General features: G+C 40.4%; 1 protein-coding gene across 1 annotated transcript in view; it reads right to left on the reverse strand.

Annotated features, from left to right (window-relative positions):
• Positions 1-7,437: 7,437 nt before the first annotated feature.
• COL5A2 (collagen type V alpha 2 chain) overlaps positions 7,438-19,213 on the reverse strand; it is a 184,145-nt gene continuing 172,369 nt past the window's right edge. The window contains 5 exon segments of the mRNA XM_038422277.2: positions 7,438-9,386; positions 11,395-11,634; positions 15,561-15,748; positions 16,820-16,936; positions 16,939-17,110. Of these exon segments, the coding sequence (XP_038278205.1) occupies positions 9,240-9,386; positions 11,395-11,634; positions 15,561-15,748; positions 16,820-16,936; positions 16,939-17,110 (864 nt within the window). The 3' untranslated portion in view covers positions 7,438-9,239.

A 19,213-nucleotide genomic window follows, 5' to 3' on the forward strand; every position in this document is an offset into this window, starting at 1 on the left:
TAGTGGCAGTCATGCTCCCCTTCTGCATTCTGGGAGCCATCCTGTTTTCTATATACCAGTGAGTGCCCACAGTGGGGCAGGGCAAATGGAGAAAGTGGGAGGGAAGAGAAAGTGGGCAATAGAGCCCTGTGCAGATACAAAATTTGTATATGCATCCAATCCACGATCTGCAAAAATGATCTGTGGCTATCTGCTTTGTACTTGCATCCTAGCCAGGGATTTTCAGGGCTGTAGTGGGAAAGGAAAGGGGGTGGGAGAGGAAAGGAGGTGGATAGGGGCAGGGAACAGTGGGGAGAAGAACACAAGAGGGAAATTTGCGGGGGGAAGCAGGAACATGGTATGCAGCGGCCCCTTGGCAGTAGCTGAGGCTCCCCCGTTAAGCAGGAGCATCAAACCCCACGCCGACGAGCCCCACGCCCCTGTACTACCCCAACGAGCCCCCCACTCCACTGAGCCCTAACCAGCTGCACCCAGACCCCCAACCCACCAAGCCCTACTCCCCCAGTACCCAGACTCTGGCACTTAGCTCCCTACACCAAGACTCCCTGCCAAACCGCATCACCCCAAACCAGACCCCTCCTGCTGAGCCCCAACAACCTTCACCTGGACCCACCCCTGAAGAGTCCCATTGCCCCTTGACCTGGAAACACCCCCACACACACACACACACACAAGCCCCTGTGCATCCAGATCCACCACTGAGCCACCCACACTCAGATTGTCCCAACACCTTGATTTCCCCACACTAAACCACTCTACACCTGGATCTTTCTGGGCTAAGCCTGCCTGCCTGCCTACATCTGATGTTTGTGGTATGGAGGGGCAGGACGCCGTGGTGTTTCTGGGATAGGCCCAGCCCTTACATTGGGTCAGGTGCAGCCTCACTGCCCAAACCCTGTCCCTGAGGGAGGAGAGCTGCAGGGTGATCTCCCAGCATTTAATTACTGATAAATAAAATTGGCATAATTTTAAAATATTGTGCTCAGAATTTTTAATTTTGTTGGCTCAGAATTCCCTCAGGAGTAGCATCTGAACAAAAAACATGGAAATGGTTGTTGCAGATGAGTAGTCACACCAATCTGAGCAGCACGTGTTATGCAATTTTGGCATCGTGTTTCTTAAACCATCAATGCATAGACGTTCACATCTAGTTAAACAATTCAACTACCTGGCACTAGCTAAATTCATCCCCACTAGGGCTCAATCCTGCAAGGTACAAAGCACTCCTAAGTATCAGAGGAGATTAAATGACACAGTACATGACTGAGATCATAGGAACTAAATATGTACACTAGCTGGAATCTTGCAGTAACATGATCCATTGCTTTCTGGATGCTACTTCCCCATCCACTCCCACTTCAAATACCTGTCCAAGTTTGTACCTCAAAGCTGACTCAAGGAGGGTATATTGGCTCATAAAAATGAAGGGTTGGAAGGGTCCATGAGCAGTGTAGTCCAGCCATGCTGAGTCAGGACTAAGTAAACGTGCACACACAGCACTATTGTCATGCAATTGCCAGGACCCCACAATCATACAGATTTTTGTTTGTTTTGCCTTAGCTGTGTCTCTGTATGTCTGCAAGTCCTCAGCGTCTCTGACATCAGTATTTAACAGAGGCACTCTCAATGTCACCTGAGCAAAGTGTCAGCAAGTGACAACTCCACTGCTGTCTTTCTGCAGTTTAACAGTGCTAAATACAGCTCAGAGTTTGACTCCTTTTGCTTGGCAAATTCTAACACCTTGTCAAGGGTTACTTCTGGGGCTTTCAGTAGTGTCTCAGGTTTTTTTGTCCAGATCCCAGTCTGGATCTGGTCTCCTATCAAGAACTCCTATCTGGTCTCCAATCAAGAATTAGTAGGGGAAGCAAAAGTGGATGGGAACCTGGAAGGCAGTGACCATGAGATGGTCGAGTTCAGGATCCTGACACAAGGAAGAAAGGAGAGCAGCAGAATACAGACCCTGGACTTCAGAAAAGCAGACTTTGACTCCCTCAGGGAACTGATGGGCAGGATCCCCTGGGAGAATAACATGAGGGGGAAAGAGTCCAGGAGAGCTGGGTGTATTTTAAAGAATCCTTATTGAGATTACAGAAACAAACCATCCCAATGTGTAGAAAAAAATAATAAATATGCCAAGCGACCAGCTTGGCTTAACAGTGAAGTCCTTGCTGATCTTAAACACTAAAAAGAAGCTTACAAGAAGTGAAAGATTGGACAAATGACCAGGGAGGAGTATTGCTCAGGCATGCAAGGAGTGAAATCAGGAAGGCCAAATCACACTTGGAGTTGCAGCTAGCAAGAGATGTTAAGAGTAACACAAAGGGTTTCTTCAGGTATGTTAGCAACAAGAAAAAAGTCAAGGAAAGTGTGGGCCCCTTAATGAATGAGGGAGGCAACCTAGTGACAGAGGATGTGGAAAAAGCTAATGTCCTCAATGCTTTTTTTGCCTCTGTCTTCACGAACAAGGTCAGCTCCCAAACTACTGCACTGGGCAGCACAGCATGGGGAGGTGGTGACCAGCCCTCTGTGGACAAAGAAGTGGATCGGGACTATTTAGAAAAGCTGAACAATCACAAGTCCATGGGGCCAGATGCGCTGCATCCGAGAGTGCTAAAGGAGTTGGCAGATGTGACTGCAGAGCCAATAGCCATTATCTGTGAAAACTCATGGTGATCAGGGGAGGTCCCGGACAACTGGAAAAGGCTAATGTAGTGCGCATCTTTAAAAAAAGGGAAGAAGGAGGATCTGGGGAACTACAGGCCAGTCAGCCTCACCTCAATCCCTGCAAAAATCATAGAGCAGGTCCTCAAGGAATCAAATCTGAAGCACTTAGAGGAGAGGAAAGTGATCAGGAACAGTCAGCATGAATTCACCAAGGGACGTCATGCCTGACTAATCTATGATGAGATAACTGGCTCTGCGGATGAGGGGAAAGCAGTGGACGTGTTATTCTTTGACTTTAGCAAAGCTTTTGATACGATCTCCCACAGTATTCTTGCCAGCAAGTTAAAGAAGTATGGGCTGGATTAATGGACTATAAGGTGGATAGAAAGCTGGCTAGATCGTTGGGCTCAATGGGTAGTATCAATGGCTCCATGTCTAGTTGTCAAGCAGAGTGCCCCAAGGGTCGGTCCTGGGGTCGGTTTTGTTCAATATCTTCATTAATGATCTGGAGGATGGTGTGGATTGCACCCTCAGCAAGTTTGCAGATGACACTAAACTGGGAGGAGTGGTAGATACGCTGGAGGGTAGGAATAGGATACAGAGGGACCTAGAAAAATTAGAGGATTGGGCCAAAAGAAATCTGATGAGGTTCAACAAGGACAAGTGCAGAGTCCTGCACTTAGGACGGAAGAATCCCATGCATCACTACAGACTAGGGACCGAATGGCTAGGCAGCAGTTCTGCAGAAAAGGACGGATATGAGTCAACAGTGTGCCTTTGTTGCCAAGAAGACTAATAGCATTTTGGGCTGTATAAGCAGGGGCATTGCCAGCAGATCGAGGGATGTGATCGTTCCCCTCTATTCGACATTGGTGAGGTCTCATCTGGGGTACTGTGTCCAGGTTTGGGCCCCAGACTACAAGAAGGATGTGGAAAAATTGGAAAGCATCCAGCGGAGGGCAACAAAAATGATTAGGGGGCTGGAACACATGACTTATGAGGCGAGGCTGAGGGAACTGGGATTGTTTAGTCTGCAGAAGAGAAGAATGGGGGGGGATTTGATAGCTGCTTTCAACTACCCGAAAGCAAGTTCCAAAGAGGATGGATCTAGATTATTCTCAGTGGTACCAGATGACAGAACAAGGAGTAATGGTCTCAAGTTGCAGTGGGGGAGGTTTAGGATGGATATTAGGAAAACTTTTTTACTAGGAGGGTGGTGAAGCACTGGAATGCGTTATGTAGGGAGATGGTGGAATCTCCTTTCTTTGAGGTTTTTAAGGTCAGGCTTGAGAAAGCCCTGGCTGGGATGATTTAGTTGGGGATTGATCCTGTTTTGAGCAGGGGGTTGGACTAGATGACCTCCTGAGGTCCCTTCCAACCCGGATATTCTATGATTCTATGAACTCAGTTACCTCTGCAAAAGTAAAAGATTGGCTCCTCAATCTTAGACTCTATGGCTTCACTTTCTTTTTGTACTCCGTCTTAAAGCATCTCTCCCCCGTGTTTCAATTTCAGTGGAGTGCAGTACGCCTATTTCTGACCCCCGGTTTCATAGTTAGCCTCTTCTGCATGTCTTAACTAAGAACTAACACAGACCAAATGCTTCACAATCAGCTGCTGCCAGAAATAAGGCTACCTTGTGACCCTCTTCCTTTTGTTGGTACCCATTCATTGCAGATAAAGAGTGAAGCGCTATTTAAACCTTTGCCCATTGTCCTCCACATTTTCAGAGCATTTCAACTCTGGTGGGGCTTTTAATTACGCCATTCAGGTTTCTTCCTTACTTCTTTTACTCCTGGTACCATGGGGATGGGGGGGGGGACTCAGAGATCACGCAGTACTTAATTTGAAAGTGCTCTGGTTTATCCAGAGTCTGAATGCTAACCCTGCTATATTGTATAACATGAGCCTCTGCATAACAAAAGAACCAGCTCCAAACAGTCTTTGAAATGGACATTTCCCCACAAACAGACTTGGGGGAGTAGCCTGTTCCCCGGGAGTCTGAAAGCGCATCTGCCTCCTCCTGCCATCCGTCTGTCTGGCACTCATGTCAATACTTCAGGATTGAGCCAGTACCACGCAGGTCTTTACTCCATGAATCAGTCCTCACTTACCTCCTGGCAATCCCATGGTGCCTCCGCTTGCGGGGTGCAGCGTCTTCTTGTGCCTGTGTTATGGGCACAAACTATCCTGAGCGCCCTTTGCTTTAATGTACAGCCCCCTCCTCCTACCTTTCAGTCACCGTGTCCCTTTTCCTGGCAGAGCCTGGGCAGGCTGAAAACCAAACACAGCTGCCCTTCCCACTCTGCTGCTGCTAGATCCTGCCTGCTGTCCCCAGCAAAGCCGGCCAGGCTGCAATCACCCCTTAACAAGCTGTGCTGAGGGGGAGGGGCACTGAGCCAGAATTGATACAGGCCCTGTCTGTGCAGGAGAGAAAAGTTCCAGCAAACGCAGTGTCAGGATAGAAAGCAAAGGAGAAAGGGTTAAAACCCTGATTTTTTTTTAATGTGGTTTGCTCATTAAAAATCCAAATAGCTGCCTTACAAGGGGCACTTGCTTTTACCTTTTGAGGGATTTGCTATCTCGGCAAGATTTCCCCTTTAGTAGGCTGGGAGGGTTCTCCTGGCTGTGGGGATGCCTGTGCTCTTGGTTGTGCATCCCACAGCAGAGTCATGGCCTCAGGCAGAGTTTGAGGCCCTGCATGATTGTCTGACTCTCAGCCCGTGCCTTGGCAGACTGCAAGGATTGGAAACTTGTGGTTGTAAAGCACAGCTCACCCTCTCAGAGCCCCATGTCCTGGCAGAAAGTGAGGTCAGTGGTTTGTGGTCGCAAGGCATAGCTTGTCCTCCCAAGCTCCATACCCTGGCAGAGTGCAAGGATTGGATGGACTCTGATTCTGCAGTTGGATCCCGACCCTGGTACTTGTGCAGAGCCCCATGCCTGGGGAGAGGAGGGAGGCACAGACTGGGCCTATACATATTATCAGCCTTATACTTATATATATTTAATTGTGTATATATCTTCCCAAATCTGAAACTGCATTGAACTAATGTTAAAGATGGAGAGTGCATGTCAGTAACATAAGGGTAAAAGCATTATAGGAATGTTGTAATTAACCAAAGAACAAGCATTAGAAACCCATGAAATTCAGGTTAGCTTAAAGAGCTGTAGCTCACGAAAGCTTATGCTCAAATAAATGTGTTAGTCTCTAAGGTGCCACAAGTTCTCCTTTTCTTTTGCGAATACAGACTAACACGGCTGCTACTCTGAAACCTTAAATTTAAAAAGAATCCAAACATGTGAATGTATGGAAATGCAAGTTAAGGCACCCAAACGACCATTACTCCCCCCTGTAGTGATACTATGCAATAGGCATACACTTCTGATCAGTGCATAATATAGTATTTGAAATTCCAGATTAGATTAAACTGATTTCTGAAGACACATTAGAGTTTTTAATTTTTCTGTTCCTCACACCATCACTACAGGATGGAGGTATCTAAAGTGTGCATTGCCATATAACATTTTACCATCACCTCTCGCTAAGGGAAACCTGGCTTCATCTCATTGGGATCAATAGGTGGTAGTAGGTGGGCATTTGGAAAACAGAGACAAAGTGGGTGAGGTAATATCTTTTATTGGACCAATATCTAATAAAGTTTGGACACGCTTTTGAGCCACACAGAGCTCTTCTTCAGGGCTGGGAAAGGTACTTCCAGCATCACAAGAAAATGCAAGGTGGAACAGATTGTCTAGCATTAGTAGTTAGCACATATTGTAAGGGACCATTCAAGGTGGAACGGCTAACTACTTTTTGCTATGATGCTGGGAGTCATAATGCATCCTTTATACCTAAAATCCATCTAATCTAAAACACAAGTATACTATTTCTGGATTATATTATCCCAGTGGATGAAGGTCAGAGATTAAAAGTATTTTAAATCTTGAAACAGAGTAAAAGATTCACCCTTAGTTTACTTTCTCCTTATTTTATGCCTCTGAATAAACCCCATATGACAAACTACTACCAGTTAGCAATATCTAAATTTGTGATAAAGCATTATGTACTAACCACAGTCATTCAGCCATGATTAGATTGCAGATCAGCTCTGAAGGAGCCTATCCTGTAGACTTTAACGAGATTTTAATAGGAGTTTTGTCCTAGTGAAAATCGCAGAACTGAGCCTTTGTCATGTCAGCAGAATAGACTATGCCCATGTGAACCTCTGAACACTCTTGTGGTTTCCTGTGTATATCTATTGTACAAAGGTGTGCACATACAAACTTAAAATTTACAGTGCTAGAACTATTACAATTTAGGAATGACTGATTATTTGAACATTAATTTTTGATTATTTTGATCATTGCAAATATAACTTTGGAAATGGTCTATAAAATACATTGTATAACATCAGAGATTATTTAAACTGACATACTGATTTGATCATCATATTTTATTCAATCATGAATAAAAATTCTGACATCCTGGAGTTCCAAAGAGTATTAGCTGGGCAGCTTTAGCTGGGCAGCTTTAGTAAGATAGGTGATGATAATTTGATGTAATTTAACTTCCACCTTGTGAGATTTGCAACAAAAAAGGATATCACTGAAAATTTCCACTATAATCCAATATTTAAAATATTTTAGGTGCACATTTTACAAACATCTAAATCATTTAAAACAGCAACAAAAATTATAAAATTCTGTTTCCCCCCACCAATGAACTGAATGGGATATGTTGGAAGGAATTCTACAAAAAGGAAACCACTGACATAACAAGAAGCATGTATTTAATTAAATGTTTTGCAAAGATACATGAATAAAGCTATGTGCATGGCTTTTCTTTTGGGATTGCCTCAGCTGTTTATTTTTTTATTTAAAGAGACACACAAAACATTGGAGAGCACAAATGCAATAAAGAAACAGAAAAAAACCCTCTAATTATGTTTGCACCCACATGCTTTAGGTAATAAAACATGTTGGTATTACAAAACATTCCATATAGTGTATGACCAACAGGTAAAATGCACTGTAACACTGTTCTTTCAAAAGAAAAGGAGTACTTGTGGCACCTTAGAGACTAACAAATTTATTAGAGCATAAGCTTTCGTGAGCTACAGCTCACTTCATCGGATGCATTCACGAAAGCTTATGCTCTAATAAATTTGTTAGTCTCTAAGGTGCCACAAGTACTCCTTTTCTTTTTGCGAATACAGACTAACACGGCTGCTACTCTGAAACTGTTCTTTCAAACACTGGAAATCTAACAGCTTTACTCTTCAAAACTATGTTGGTGGTAAGTATCTTTATTTTGTCAGGCTTTTACAGAAGTCATTTTAGCACCATCACTTAAAAAAATTATTATTTTTGCCCTGCCTATCTCCATATTTGGAATAATAACAGAAGCATATAGCACCTTTTAGTATCTAAAATAAAAACAAGAATATTAAATGCATCCCAGCTTTTAGAGATGAGGTAGCTCATGCTAAGAAATGGTGGATCATTTTTTGCCCTGACAATTCAGGGCTGATAGGTCAAAATTACTGGTGATGCATGACTGGTTGTCAACTAAAAAGTCATTTCTGCAACAGTGAGTCTCTGAACCCTTGGTCTGGTACACATGTGAATGACTGATGACACACATAAGCTGAAAACAAACTTATGACATGGTCTATAAAATTTTATATGTAATGGTTTATTAGATTATGCAAGTACTAAAAGAAATCAATTGGGTATTGGGTTATAGACATATTTAAGGGTACATACTCCTCCAAGTGAAAGCCTCATTAATAGTATGGAGTTATGTATATACCTTGTCAGGAGGGAGAAGGACAGACCCTTAAAATTCAAATATAGACCTACTCAAAGATTTACCCATGAATTTACTTTTTTTCATAAAAGTTTATGATGCTGAAGGGATTTCTTCTAGGCCTCATAAAATATAAGGCCATCCACTTCTGTGTAGACTATTACATTTACATAGAATTGTTAAGCATTTCACTAAGGATAATGCAAGTAAGATGACCTCACTTAAAAAGCATTATTCGATTAAGGAAATTGGGTTTTTTGTGACTGGCCGGGGAAAGAAGAACATTGGTTTCATTTAAACATGCTATGGGAAAGCATATTTGGTTCAAATATTATAAACCAGAGTTCACAAAAGTGCTCTACTTTTCTGCTATTCAATCTGCATCCAAGCAAAAGAAGTATTCCTTTGAGTTTTACAAAGCTCCACTTTTAAACTATCTGTATAGAATACCTAAAAATTTTGAATTACACTCAAAGAAGGTGAGAAAAAAAGTCCGACAATTATCATCCAGATTTTTTAAAAGGGTAATCATTGGTCCTTTTTAAATTGTACTGCTGCACTGAAAAGTTGGTTTAGATCATTTAAAACTGAAGGTTTGTAAGTAAAATAAATATTCTGAAGGAAGCCAGGCATTTAAAAGAACTGTATGTACAATGCTGATGCAATATCAGCCATTACTTCAAGAGTCTCAGGATAACTTCCATCAGTCTAAGTTCTTGTGTTTAGTTGTTGTTGGTGGTGGTGTGTTAATATTTTCCTCTTTCTTTTACACAAAACACACTGGCCCAATCTCAATGCCAAATTCCTGGTCTGTATTACCAATGTCCACTGGGGCGATATCTATGATAGGTAAGCGTGCCACATTCTGTGTTCTGTATTCAAAGACAGTCTTGCCAATGTTCCCATTGCGTTTCTGAAAAACAAGTGAGGGAAATGTTATGCCATGGTTCAAGCTCATTTGAAAAGCAACTTGAGTGCCAGCAGAAGCCTACAACACTATCAGAGACAGTCCAGATAGACCCTACTGTACATCTACTGCACAATGTATGTCCTCTTGTACTGCAATTGCTTACTGAAGCTTTTTCATTTAAAAAAAATGCTTGCCCATCTGAGTCTTCAGTCTTGAATCTTAAATAGCAATATTGCTGCCATAAAATTAGATTAATTTTGAAAGTAAAACAATTTCTTTTTGATGTATTAATAATGTACTACTACATATAATAAACACTGGGTAAACTTCTGTGCAGAAACAAGCAGAAAATGAAGCTGGAGATGGTGGGGGAATATTCTCATTCATTCCAAAATAAAAACTCATTTTACATTACAAAAAATTATACAGAATTCCAGGATTGGGCGTTGTAGGCTGAAAATGGTATGGTGCAGGGGGAAATTTAGAGCAGCACATTTATGATTCTAAGGAAACGAGGAATAAGAGCAGCAGAATAAGGACAATGGAGTTCAAAATGCAAACTTTAACAAACACAGAAAACTGGTAGGTAAGGTCCCATAGGAAGAAAATCTACGGGAAAAAAGGCATTCAGGAAAGCTGGTCGTTTCTCAAGGAGACAAGATTAAAGGCAAAACTGTAAACTAACCTAATGAGAAGGAAAGATGGAAAGACTAGTAAGAGGCTAATACAGCTCCATCTGAAAATCAAAAAGAAATCCTACGAAAAATAGAAACATGGACAAATTGCTAAAGAGTACACACACACATAAAAAGCACAAGCACCTAAGGACAAAATCTAAAAGGTTGAGGCACATAATGAGTTTCACCTATCAAGGGACATAAAAGGTCATAAAATGAGGGTCTTTAACTACATTAGGAGCAAGAGAAAGACAAAGGAAAGGTCTGATATTTAGTGGGAAAGGAGAGCTAATAATTGATGACATCTAAAGACTGAGGTGTTTATTGCCTATTTTGCTTCAGTCTTCATTAAAAAGACCAGATACTCAACACAATTACTATTAATAACAAGGGGAAATGAATGCATACCAAAGTAGAGAAAGAACAGCTTAAAGAATATTCAGATAAATTGTCAGGGCCTGATTAAATTCCTGTTAGAGTATTAAGGAACTAGATGAAGCAATCTCAGAAACTTCCAGCCCTACATTTCTATGATCTAAGTCAGTGGTTCTCAACTCTGGTCTACCGCTTGTTCAGGGAAAGCCCCTGGCAGGCTGGGACGGTTTGTTTACCTGCGTGTCCACAGGTTTGGCTGATCATGGCTCCCACTGGCCGCGGTTCGCTGCTGTAGGCCAACGGGGGCTGCAGAAAGTGGCGCGGGCCGAGGGATGTGCTGGCCGCCCTTCCCACAGCCCCCATTGGCCTGTAGCGGCGAACCATGGCCAATTGGAGCCGCAATCGGCCAAACCTGCGGACGCGGCCAGTAAACAAACTGGCCCAGCACTGATCTAAGCTGTTTCTTCTTTACACTGTGGACTTTCTCTTTAGAAGATCCCTTCTTTCCAGTTCTAAGTACAAGTACCAAAGGATTAGCAACTGTACACAGTATCTAAGGTCCTACTTACTTGGCACAGAAACATTTGATTTTGGACTTATCTGGATTCTTTGGCTGATCACACACAGTAGCAAATGGAGATGGAGAGTGAAAGGAGGGAAGAAGAGACAGAGACCTGGTATAATAATAAATAATAGTAACTAGTAATTAATAATTCCTCTAAATTGTTCAGAATTCAATTTTGTGTGTCCAGCTCTGAAAATCTGGACCAAATGTCTTTTCCACCTGTAAACTCTATTATTCTGACACTCAGGAAGAATTTCTATTGTATTATTACTTTAGAAATGTTCAATTCTGTGGATTTTTTCCAACTTGAAAAGATCTGAAAATATTAAAGGCCCCCAAAAGTCATTTTTCTCTATAAACATGATGAAATCAGTTTTGAAAAGTTAGAACTTACAGAGCAGCTGTCCTGAAGGACAGTATATCTAAATCGATTGTTTCCTTCTGCTTTGATCTCAAGATCATTAGACCCCTTAAGAATTACAGCTTTCTTCAGGTTCTTAGACTGGTCATCCATATATCCTATACTGTTCTTACAATGGTATGTGATATTCTGGGAGGCTTCCTTTGACAGAAGGCGCAGGAAGGTCATTTGGGTGACAGCTGTATTTGGTGACTCACTGTCTCCATAGACAAACTGCAAAAATACAAGATAGATTATCTTAGGTTACATGAATTCATATAAAGTTTGTGGATGTCAGTAATATAATAAAAAGAAAAGGAGGACTTGTGGCACCTTAGAGACTAATAAATTTATTTGAGCATAAGCTTTCGTGAGCTACAGCTCACTTAATTGGATGCATTCAGCTGTAGCTCACGAAAGCTTATGCTCAAATAAATTTGTTAGTCTCTAAGGTGCCACAAGTCCTCCTTTTCTTTTTGCAGATACAGACTAACACGGCTGCTATTCTGAAACCAGTAATATTAAAGATTTCCAGACATGGCAAGTCCAATAATCATTAGAATTCTTTAATAATTTTCTCCAAGCTGGGCACCCAGAAACTGAGGCCACTTTGGAAAATTTTGGCCATAACCCATAATACCTTTTTAGCTAAGGCCCCAGTCCTGCACTGAGAACCACATACACATCCCAATAGATCCCTACCAAATTTAACAGGATTCCGAATTGGCACAAAGGTCCAACCTGAAGAAACTCAAAGCTGGGTCAATGCCTCTAACGTTAAATGTAAATAGCTCACTAGAGCAGCAGCCAAATATATATAATAAATGTCAACCACAGAAAACATTTTAAAAATGTAACTATTTTATTGTAATTTTAGGATCTTATTTTACATACATTTTATTCAGTAATATCAATAGTAATCAAAGAAGTTTGAATATATTATACTAACTACAGATTTTATCAGAACACATTACTTAGACTGGAGCTAGAAAGAATGCTTATATCTCGTGACCTTTATAGAACATTGTTAGCTATTTGCACTCTTCTCTGTGAATAATCAGAAATCAGACAACATTTTGCTAATATTTTGCATTTTCTCTTCCTATATATTTTTCATTTTATTCATATAATTTGAGTGACTGTAGTGTAGAAAATGTAATTTAATATTGGCTGGAAAATGTATACTTCCCACAAACCAGGTAATGTACAGAGCATGAGGAAAATCTTCTCTATCTGCAATGTCTTCTTATAATATATGCTAGCTATAATCAGTCAAGTCTGAGAATTTCTTTTCAACTACCAGTCTCTAGAGTTTGCAAGTGAATATTACGAAGGCTATACTGGGTACTTATCAGACCTGACTGTGTTGTTAACATATTAATTATTTTTTTACAATTTTTCTTGGTGGTGAACTCTACCTCCCCTCCATCAGATCATGGATTAAATATTCTCAAATCTGTAAAATGCTAAACACCTACTGTGAGATGCTAGCACCCACAGCAACGACTGCCTTTAATGCCCTCATAGGAATCCTTCATCTTAATCTTCAGTGACCAAGGGGCTCAGAGTTCTGAAGCTCATTCTGGAAGCCTGGTATTTTTCAGGTTAAGTTTTGACACGGATATTTTTAGGAAAAGTCACGGACAGGTCACAGGAAATAATGAAAAATTCACAGAAGCTTGTGACCTGTCCGTGACTTTTACTAAAAATACCCATGACAGAATGCGTAGCCTGGGGAGCTGGGGGGGGGAGGGAGAGGCAGCTGGGAGCTACACGGTCCTCCACTGGCAGCTCCAAGATGCAAGGGTCCCCCCTGCCTCCCATGGCGGCCCGGAGCTCTGGGGATCCTCCCTGCCGCCCGCCATGGCAGGTCCCCCCTGCCACCGGGTCCCTCCTGTCACTCGTGAAAGCCACCGACGGCAGCCAGGAGTGGCAGATCCCCCAGCTCCCTGCCTTCACAGGTGGCAGGGGACCTTGCAGCTTCAGGCGGCGCTGGCTGAAATCACTGAGGTCTTTGGAAATCACGGATGCCATGACTTCCATGACCCCCATAACTAAATTGCAGCCTTAAACATAATCACTAGGAGTTATGTCTGCATAGGGACGGTACAATTAGGCATATAGATTACAACATTTTGTTTGTGAAACCAGGTTTTTGGGAATTAAGTTAGGATACAGAAGGAAGTTTTATATTTGTGAAGAGTAAACAATATATTTGAATCAAGTAAGTAACAACTTGAATGTCAGACAATCTGTCTACCAGTATTTATAAAGTTCTTATCATGGCATGATCTGCTCAAAATAGTATTTAATATCCAAAAAGAAAAAGAAAAAGAAAGAATCTGGAGAAGAGCCTTCTCACAGGGCGGATTTAATTAAATCAAAGCAATTTAAATCAGCAAGCGGGAGCTGATTTAAATTTAAATAATTGATTTTTCTCATGTTTTCCATTTGTATTTTTTAGTTATTTTCCTAAAGACAAGTTGATTTTCATTGGCTGGTAATCATTAAAAATGTTGATTTGCAACTAAATATAGCCTTCACACTGGATTTGGTGCTGCTTTTTGCTAACCAGAAAAATACATTATATCTGTACACATTTATTTAAGCATGTAGCTTAACTTACATTTATTCATATTCTTAATTTTTACATGTTAGAATTTTTATTATGTTAGAAAATGGTGAATGATGCATTTATTTACTAGTTGATTGGTTTTTTCACTTGTGATTTGTATCAAGCTCTATTTGGATGGAAATTCAAATTCAATTAAAATGTACAAAAACAGAATTGTATTCCATTTTATTAAATAAAATGTCTTAAATGTGCTGCATATATAAGAAAAAAGTTTATCAAAAAGTTAATCAAAACATGTTTTGTATTTAAAACTAACTGAATTATTAACCAAAGGAAGTATCTATAGTTAGTGAATTAAACGGATTGTTTCTGATCACTATGTCCTAACAAGATTTGAAACTAGTAAATTTCATAGTTTCACACCTAGTTTTTAATTCATATATTGGAAGAGAAAAACAAGTTTTCCTGCTTTTTCCACTCCAACAAGAGACTGCTGAATTGGAATTAATTTGCAAACTGGATACAATTAATTTAGGCTTGAATAGAGACTGGGAATGGATGAGTCATTACACAAAGTAAAACTATTTCCCCATGTTATTTCTCCCCCCCACCCCACCCCCCACTGTTCCTCAGATGTTCTTGTTAACTGCTGGAAATAGCCTACCTTGCTTCAGAGTAGCAGCCGTGTTAGTCTGTATTCGCAAAAAGAAAAGGAGTACTTGTGGCACCTTAGAGACTAACAAATTTATTAGAGCATAAGCTTTCATGAGCTACAGCTCACTTCATCGGATGCATCCGATGAAGTGAGCTGTAGCTCACGAAAGCTTATGCTCTAATAAATTTGTTAGTCTCTAAGATGCCACAAGTACTCCTTTTATTCCTACCTTGCTTGTCACCATGAAAGGTTTTCCTCCTTTCCCCCCCATTGCTGGTGATGGCTCATCTTAAGTGATCACTCTCCTTACAGTGTGTATGATAAAACCCATTGTTTCATGTTCTCTGTGTGTGTATATCAATCTCCTCACTGTATTTTCCACCAAATGCATCCGATGAAGTGAGCTGTAGCTCACAAAAGCTTACATTCAAATAAATTTGTTAGTCTCTAAGGTGCCACAAGTCCTCCTTTTCTTTTTGCGAATACAGACTAACACGGCTGCTACTCTGAAACCAATCATTTTCTTAACTTTGAATGAATTTTTCATTGAACTGATATAGTTGAATACACTTAAATAAAGAAAATATTCTCTCTGCATCTACAGAGATGCTTCTGCTGTCAAAAGGTGGTTTAGTACTTCAACAAATTATGGTTCCAGGTGCTTATTCAGCGACTTCCACCAATCCATTGGTTTGATTTCCTTTAAAACTTGGCAGCAACTTACTATTTACTACTTACTATTATTTAATAGATTATAATACGTTTGGGCTTTAACACAGGCTGTCAATTTCAAATTTAATTTTAAATGGCTTTATTTTAAAAACAAATCTGTATTTAATTTAAATAAAAATATCTTATTTAAATTTAAAAATATCAATGTTTACAAATTTTATCACCCCTTTTTTATCCCATTTAAATATATTTAGTTACCTGTGATCCCCTGTTCATATCAAGGCCATACCACACAGGCTTGAGGTCCGGAGATCTACTAGTCCACCATGTTTTGCGTGGGACGCTAGATGGGTTTGCAGAAATACAAGTCTCTCCAGTTTCCATATTGCAGTAGACTTTTACAGCATCTTCAACACAACCTTGGTTAGGGTCAACCCAATATTCTCCTGCAAAACACAAAAAAATTAATCTCTGCTATATTAGTAAGATTCCTAAATGAATTAGGGAGTTATAATTAGGAATCTCTCTAGGTACTACAAAACACAAGCTCCACATTTACCTAATGTCTTTTATTTTGATGACTCAATGGCTAACCAGTTTAGCTGATCAATAAACAACTTGTGTAACTATATTTGGTATGATGTAACAATCCTCTACTTGTTTTAATGTACACTCCAGAGATAAGTTCAAGCATAATAGTAGGTTCCGTATTTTAAGCACTTTTAAATTGGGGGTAGTTAGATCCTGAATTTTTGCTTAAGCCCAGTTCTTAATTTGTAATGAAAGAGGTGCCAGGGCTCGAGCAATATTTTTACTTTAATAACTGACGTGGCAAGCCCAGAGGTGCCAGGGCTATAAAATGCCAAGTCTAGAGGAGACAGGACTCAGCCCTGGCACAAATTAAGCATTGCTTAAGCCCATTATAAAGCCCCTTGGAACAAAGCAGACAAGCCTGGCACAGGGGGCACAGCTGCAGGAAAAGGGGAAAGGCTGGGGTTGCTCTCTCCCTAGCTGATCCTTAGCTGCCAGACAATTCTTATGTGGTGCTGTGAGCCAGTGTAACTTAGAGTAATTCTAACACACTACTCAAAGAACAATGAGATATACAAAATCAAGCTGGGTAACCCATGTTATTTTAGCAACTGAATGTATTATGCATCCAAAGGCAACATTTAGCCTCCAATGCTTAATTATTATTGCCTCAAACATGCACTGTACCAGCTTATCACTGTGATCACATACAGGAGTGGCGCTCCAGTGTGATCACACTTACAGGGGTGGCACTCCAGTGAAATATCCAAGTGCCTTACGCAATAAAATACTGAAGAATAAACAACATTTTTGCAAGAGGTTTTTGAGCTCCTTAATTCAAAAGACCTGGCATGAACTACAGCTAATACCACAACAACCTATATCGTTCATGTTTTCCCAGAGATCCTAAGACCAGAATGGCAGTACACCAGGACAATGCAGCATATGCAGATACTACATTATTAAATGTTGCATTTTATACACACCGCTTTTCTTGGATGGATGACAGAGCTTTAGATCATCACAAGTGCGTGCTGGATGTTTCTTGGAGCCATCGGGGCTGCGCATGGTTTCAATCTGGCTACTCAGTGACTTCAGTGTGCATGGACTCCTGGATCAGTTTTATTGTTGTCATCAGGGGCTGCTTCATCTTCAGTGAATTCTGGCAGTGGATCTGCCATACTGTCATCAAAGTGGCCCATAATGTCACCAATGGCAGCTGTGAGGTGACCTGGTGGGCCTGGGGGACCTGGGGGACCAGGATCACCTGGAGGACCCTAAAAGTAAAAGTAGTAATAGAGATACACAAGATCCTTTCATTAGACAGAGTGGGGTATGGGACAGTATAGTTTTTAAAAAGACAAGCCTAGCCAAAATCTCAGATCCAATCACCCTCAAACTTAGGGAAAGTTCCAGAGCAACACTTAGCAGCTGACTCCTGTCTCTAAGGATAGAGATAAGAAGATAGGCCCACACAACTAAGGGCACAGACTGTCTCTAACTTTGTCTTGTACAGCTCTGAGCATTTTGGCCTGAAATTCAGGAAAGCTTTTTAGCAAGTACATAGGAATACTGTACTAAATGTGGGCTTTGTCGGTGTTAATCATTGAATAATGCACTCTACAATGGGTCAAACCAACACCTTGATCTAAAGAGCCTTGAGCTTTAGGATCTGAATTTTGTGGCTTCTAATTCTAAATCTGATGTTCTGATACCACCACAGGCACACTGAGATTTAGCTGTGAAACTCCCTTTAATAGTAAATAATCAGAGTTCAAAACTAATGTTCCAATCGTCCAACCAGAAGCATGCCCATCAACCTAATGCATTTTGTGTCTAGGAATCATGGTAAGAAATATATTTCTTAATATGTTATTGTGAATTTGTAACTGAGGTAAGTATTGAGAGAAAGTAAAACTAGAAATAATAGTCTGAGACATCCTACCTCACTGTCTCAACTACTTATCTGATCTGTTTTAGATTCAAGGTATAATAAATACTCTACTCAAAATTCTGAATTCTGCATTCATTTCATGACACCTCAGTAGCAGCTGAAATATACTGATAATTTGGAGGGAATTCAGATAACAGCAACAAAAATGAAAAACTGATTCAGACATGGGAACTGCCAAGAATTCTTGGGTATGAGACAGCAGTTCCCAATCTACCTGTACCGTTAAAGATATTTTATCATGTCTCATCTCTTCTTCAAAGTAAATAATCCCCATCTTTTCAATCTCTCATCATACAAGAGTTTTTTAAGCCTTTGACTGCCACTCTTTTCTGAACCCCCTTAAGTCTATCCTTTTTGATGGGGTCCCCAGTACCGCGCACAGAATTCCAATGAAGCTGCCCCACCGATATATATAAAGGCATTATAATTTTTTGTTACTATTCAGCATCCCATTCCTTATGCATTTAATATCTTGTTAGCTTTTTAACCACGGCTGCATATTGAACAGAAGTTTTCATTTATCAGACTAAAATGGCAACCTGGTCCCTTTCTTGAATTGATACAGTTAATCTAGAACCCCATAAGGTGTCTGAGTAGTTTAAATGTACAATTAACAGTACTTTGCATTTATCAACATTGGATTTCATTTGCCATCATGTTGTCCATTCACATAGCTTCTTTACGTCTCTCTGAAGTTCCTCACTTTTCTGGTCCTAACTGACCTAGATAACTTTGTATCATTTCCAAATTTTACGTCTCTACTCACCCACTTTCCAGACTATGATAAATATATTGAACAACACAGAACCTTTTATGGAGCCTTGAGGTACCCCACACTGTTAACCTTTGGCCATAATAAAAGTTTACCATTTAATCTTACTCTTTCCTTTTAATTAAAATTAAAGTTTTTGATTCCACAACAATAATTTGCCTCTCACTTGAGGATTATTCAGCTTCTTTAGTAGCATCTTATGCAGAACCTTGTCAAAGTCTTTGGGAAGTCTTCATACATTATATCAAGCAGTTCTCCTTTATCCATTGCTCAAAGAATTCTAAGAGATTAGTGAGACAAGATTTTCTTTTGCCAAAACCATTTTGGTTAGATCCTATGAGAGCATATTCTACCGGATGTTAATTATTCTGTTTATCATTTCAACCAATTTATCAGGTCTGTAACTCTGGATCACCCTAAAGCTTTTTAAAAAATTCAAATACAACATTTGCTACCCTCATAAGAAACATTTGAAAGAATTAAGGCCAAATTCTGCTATTAGATACTCAAGGAATATTTCCAACACACCTCTGAACAACATACTAACCCAAAGAGACCTTTCTACCAAGACTACAAAAAGAAGGATTCTGGGTGGACTCCTCCTGAAGGTCAAAACAACAGACTGGACTTCTACATAGAGTGCTTCTGCCGACG

This window comes from Dermochelys coriacea, chromosome 11 (assembly GCF_009764565.3).
Source record: "Dermochelys coriacea isolate rDerCor1 chromosome 11, rDerCor1.pri.v4, whole genome shotgun sequence".
Taxonomy (NCBI): Eukaryota; Metazoa; Chordata; order Testudines; family Dermochelyidae; genus Dermochelys; species Dermochelys coriacea.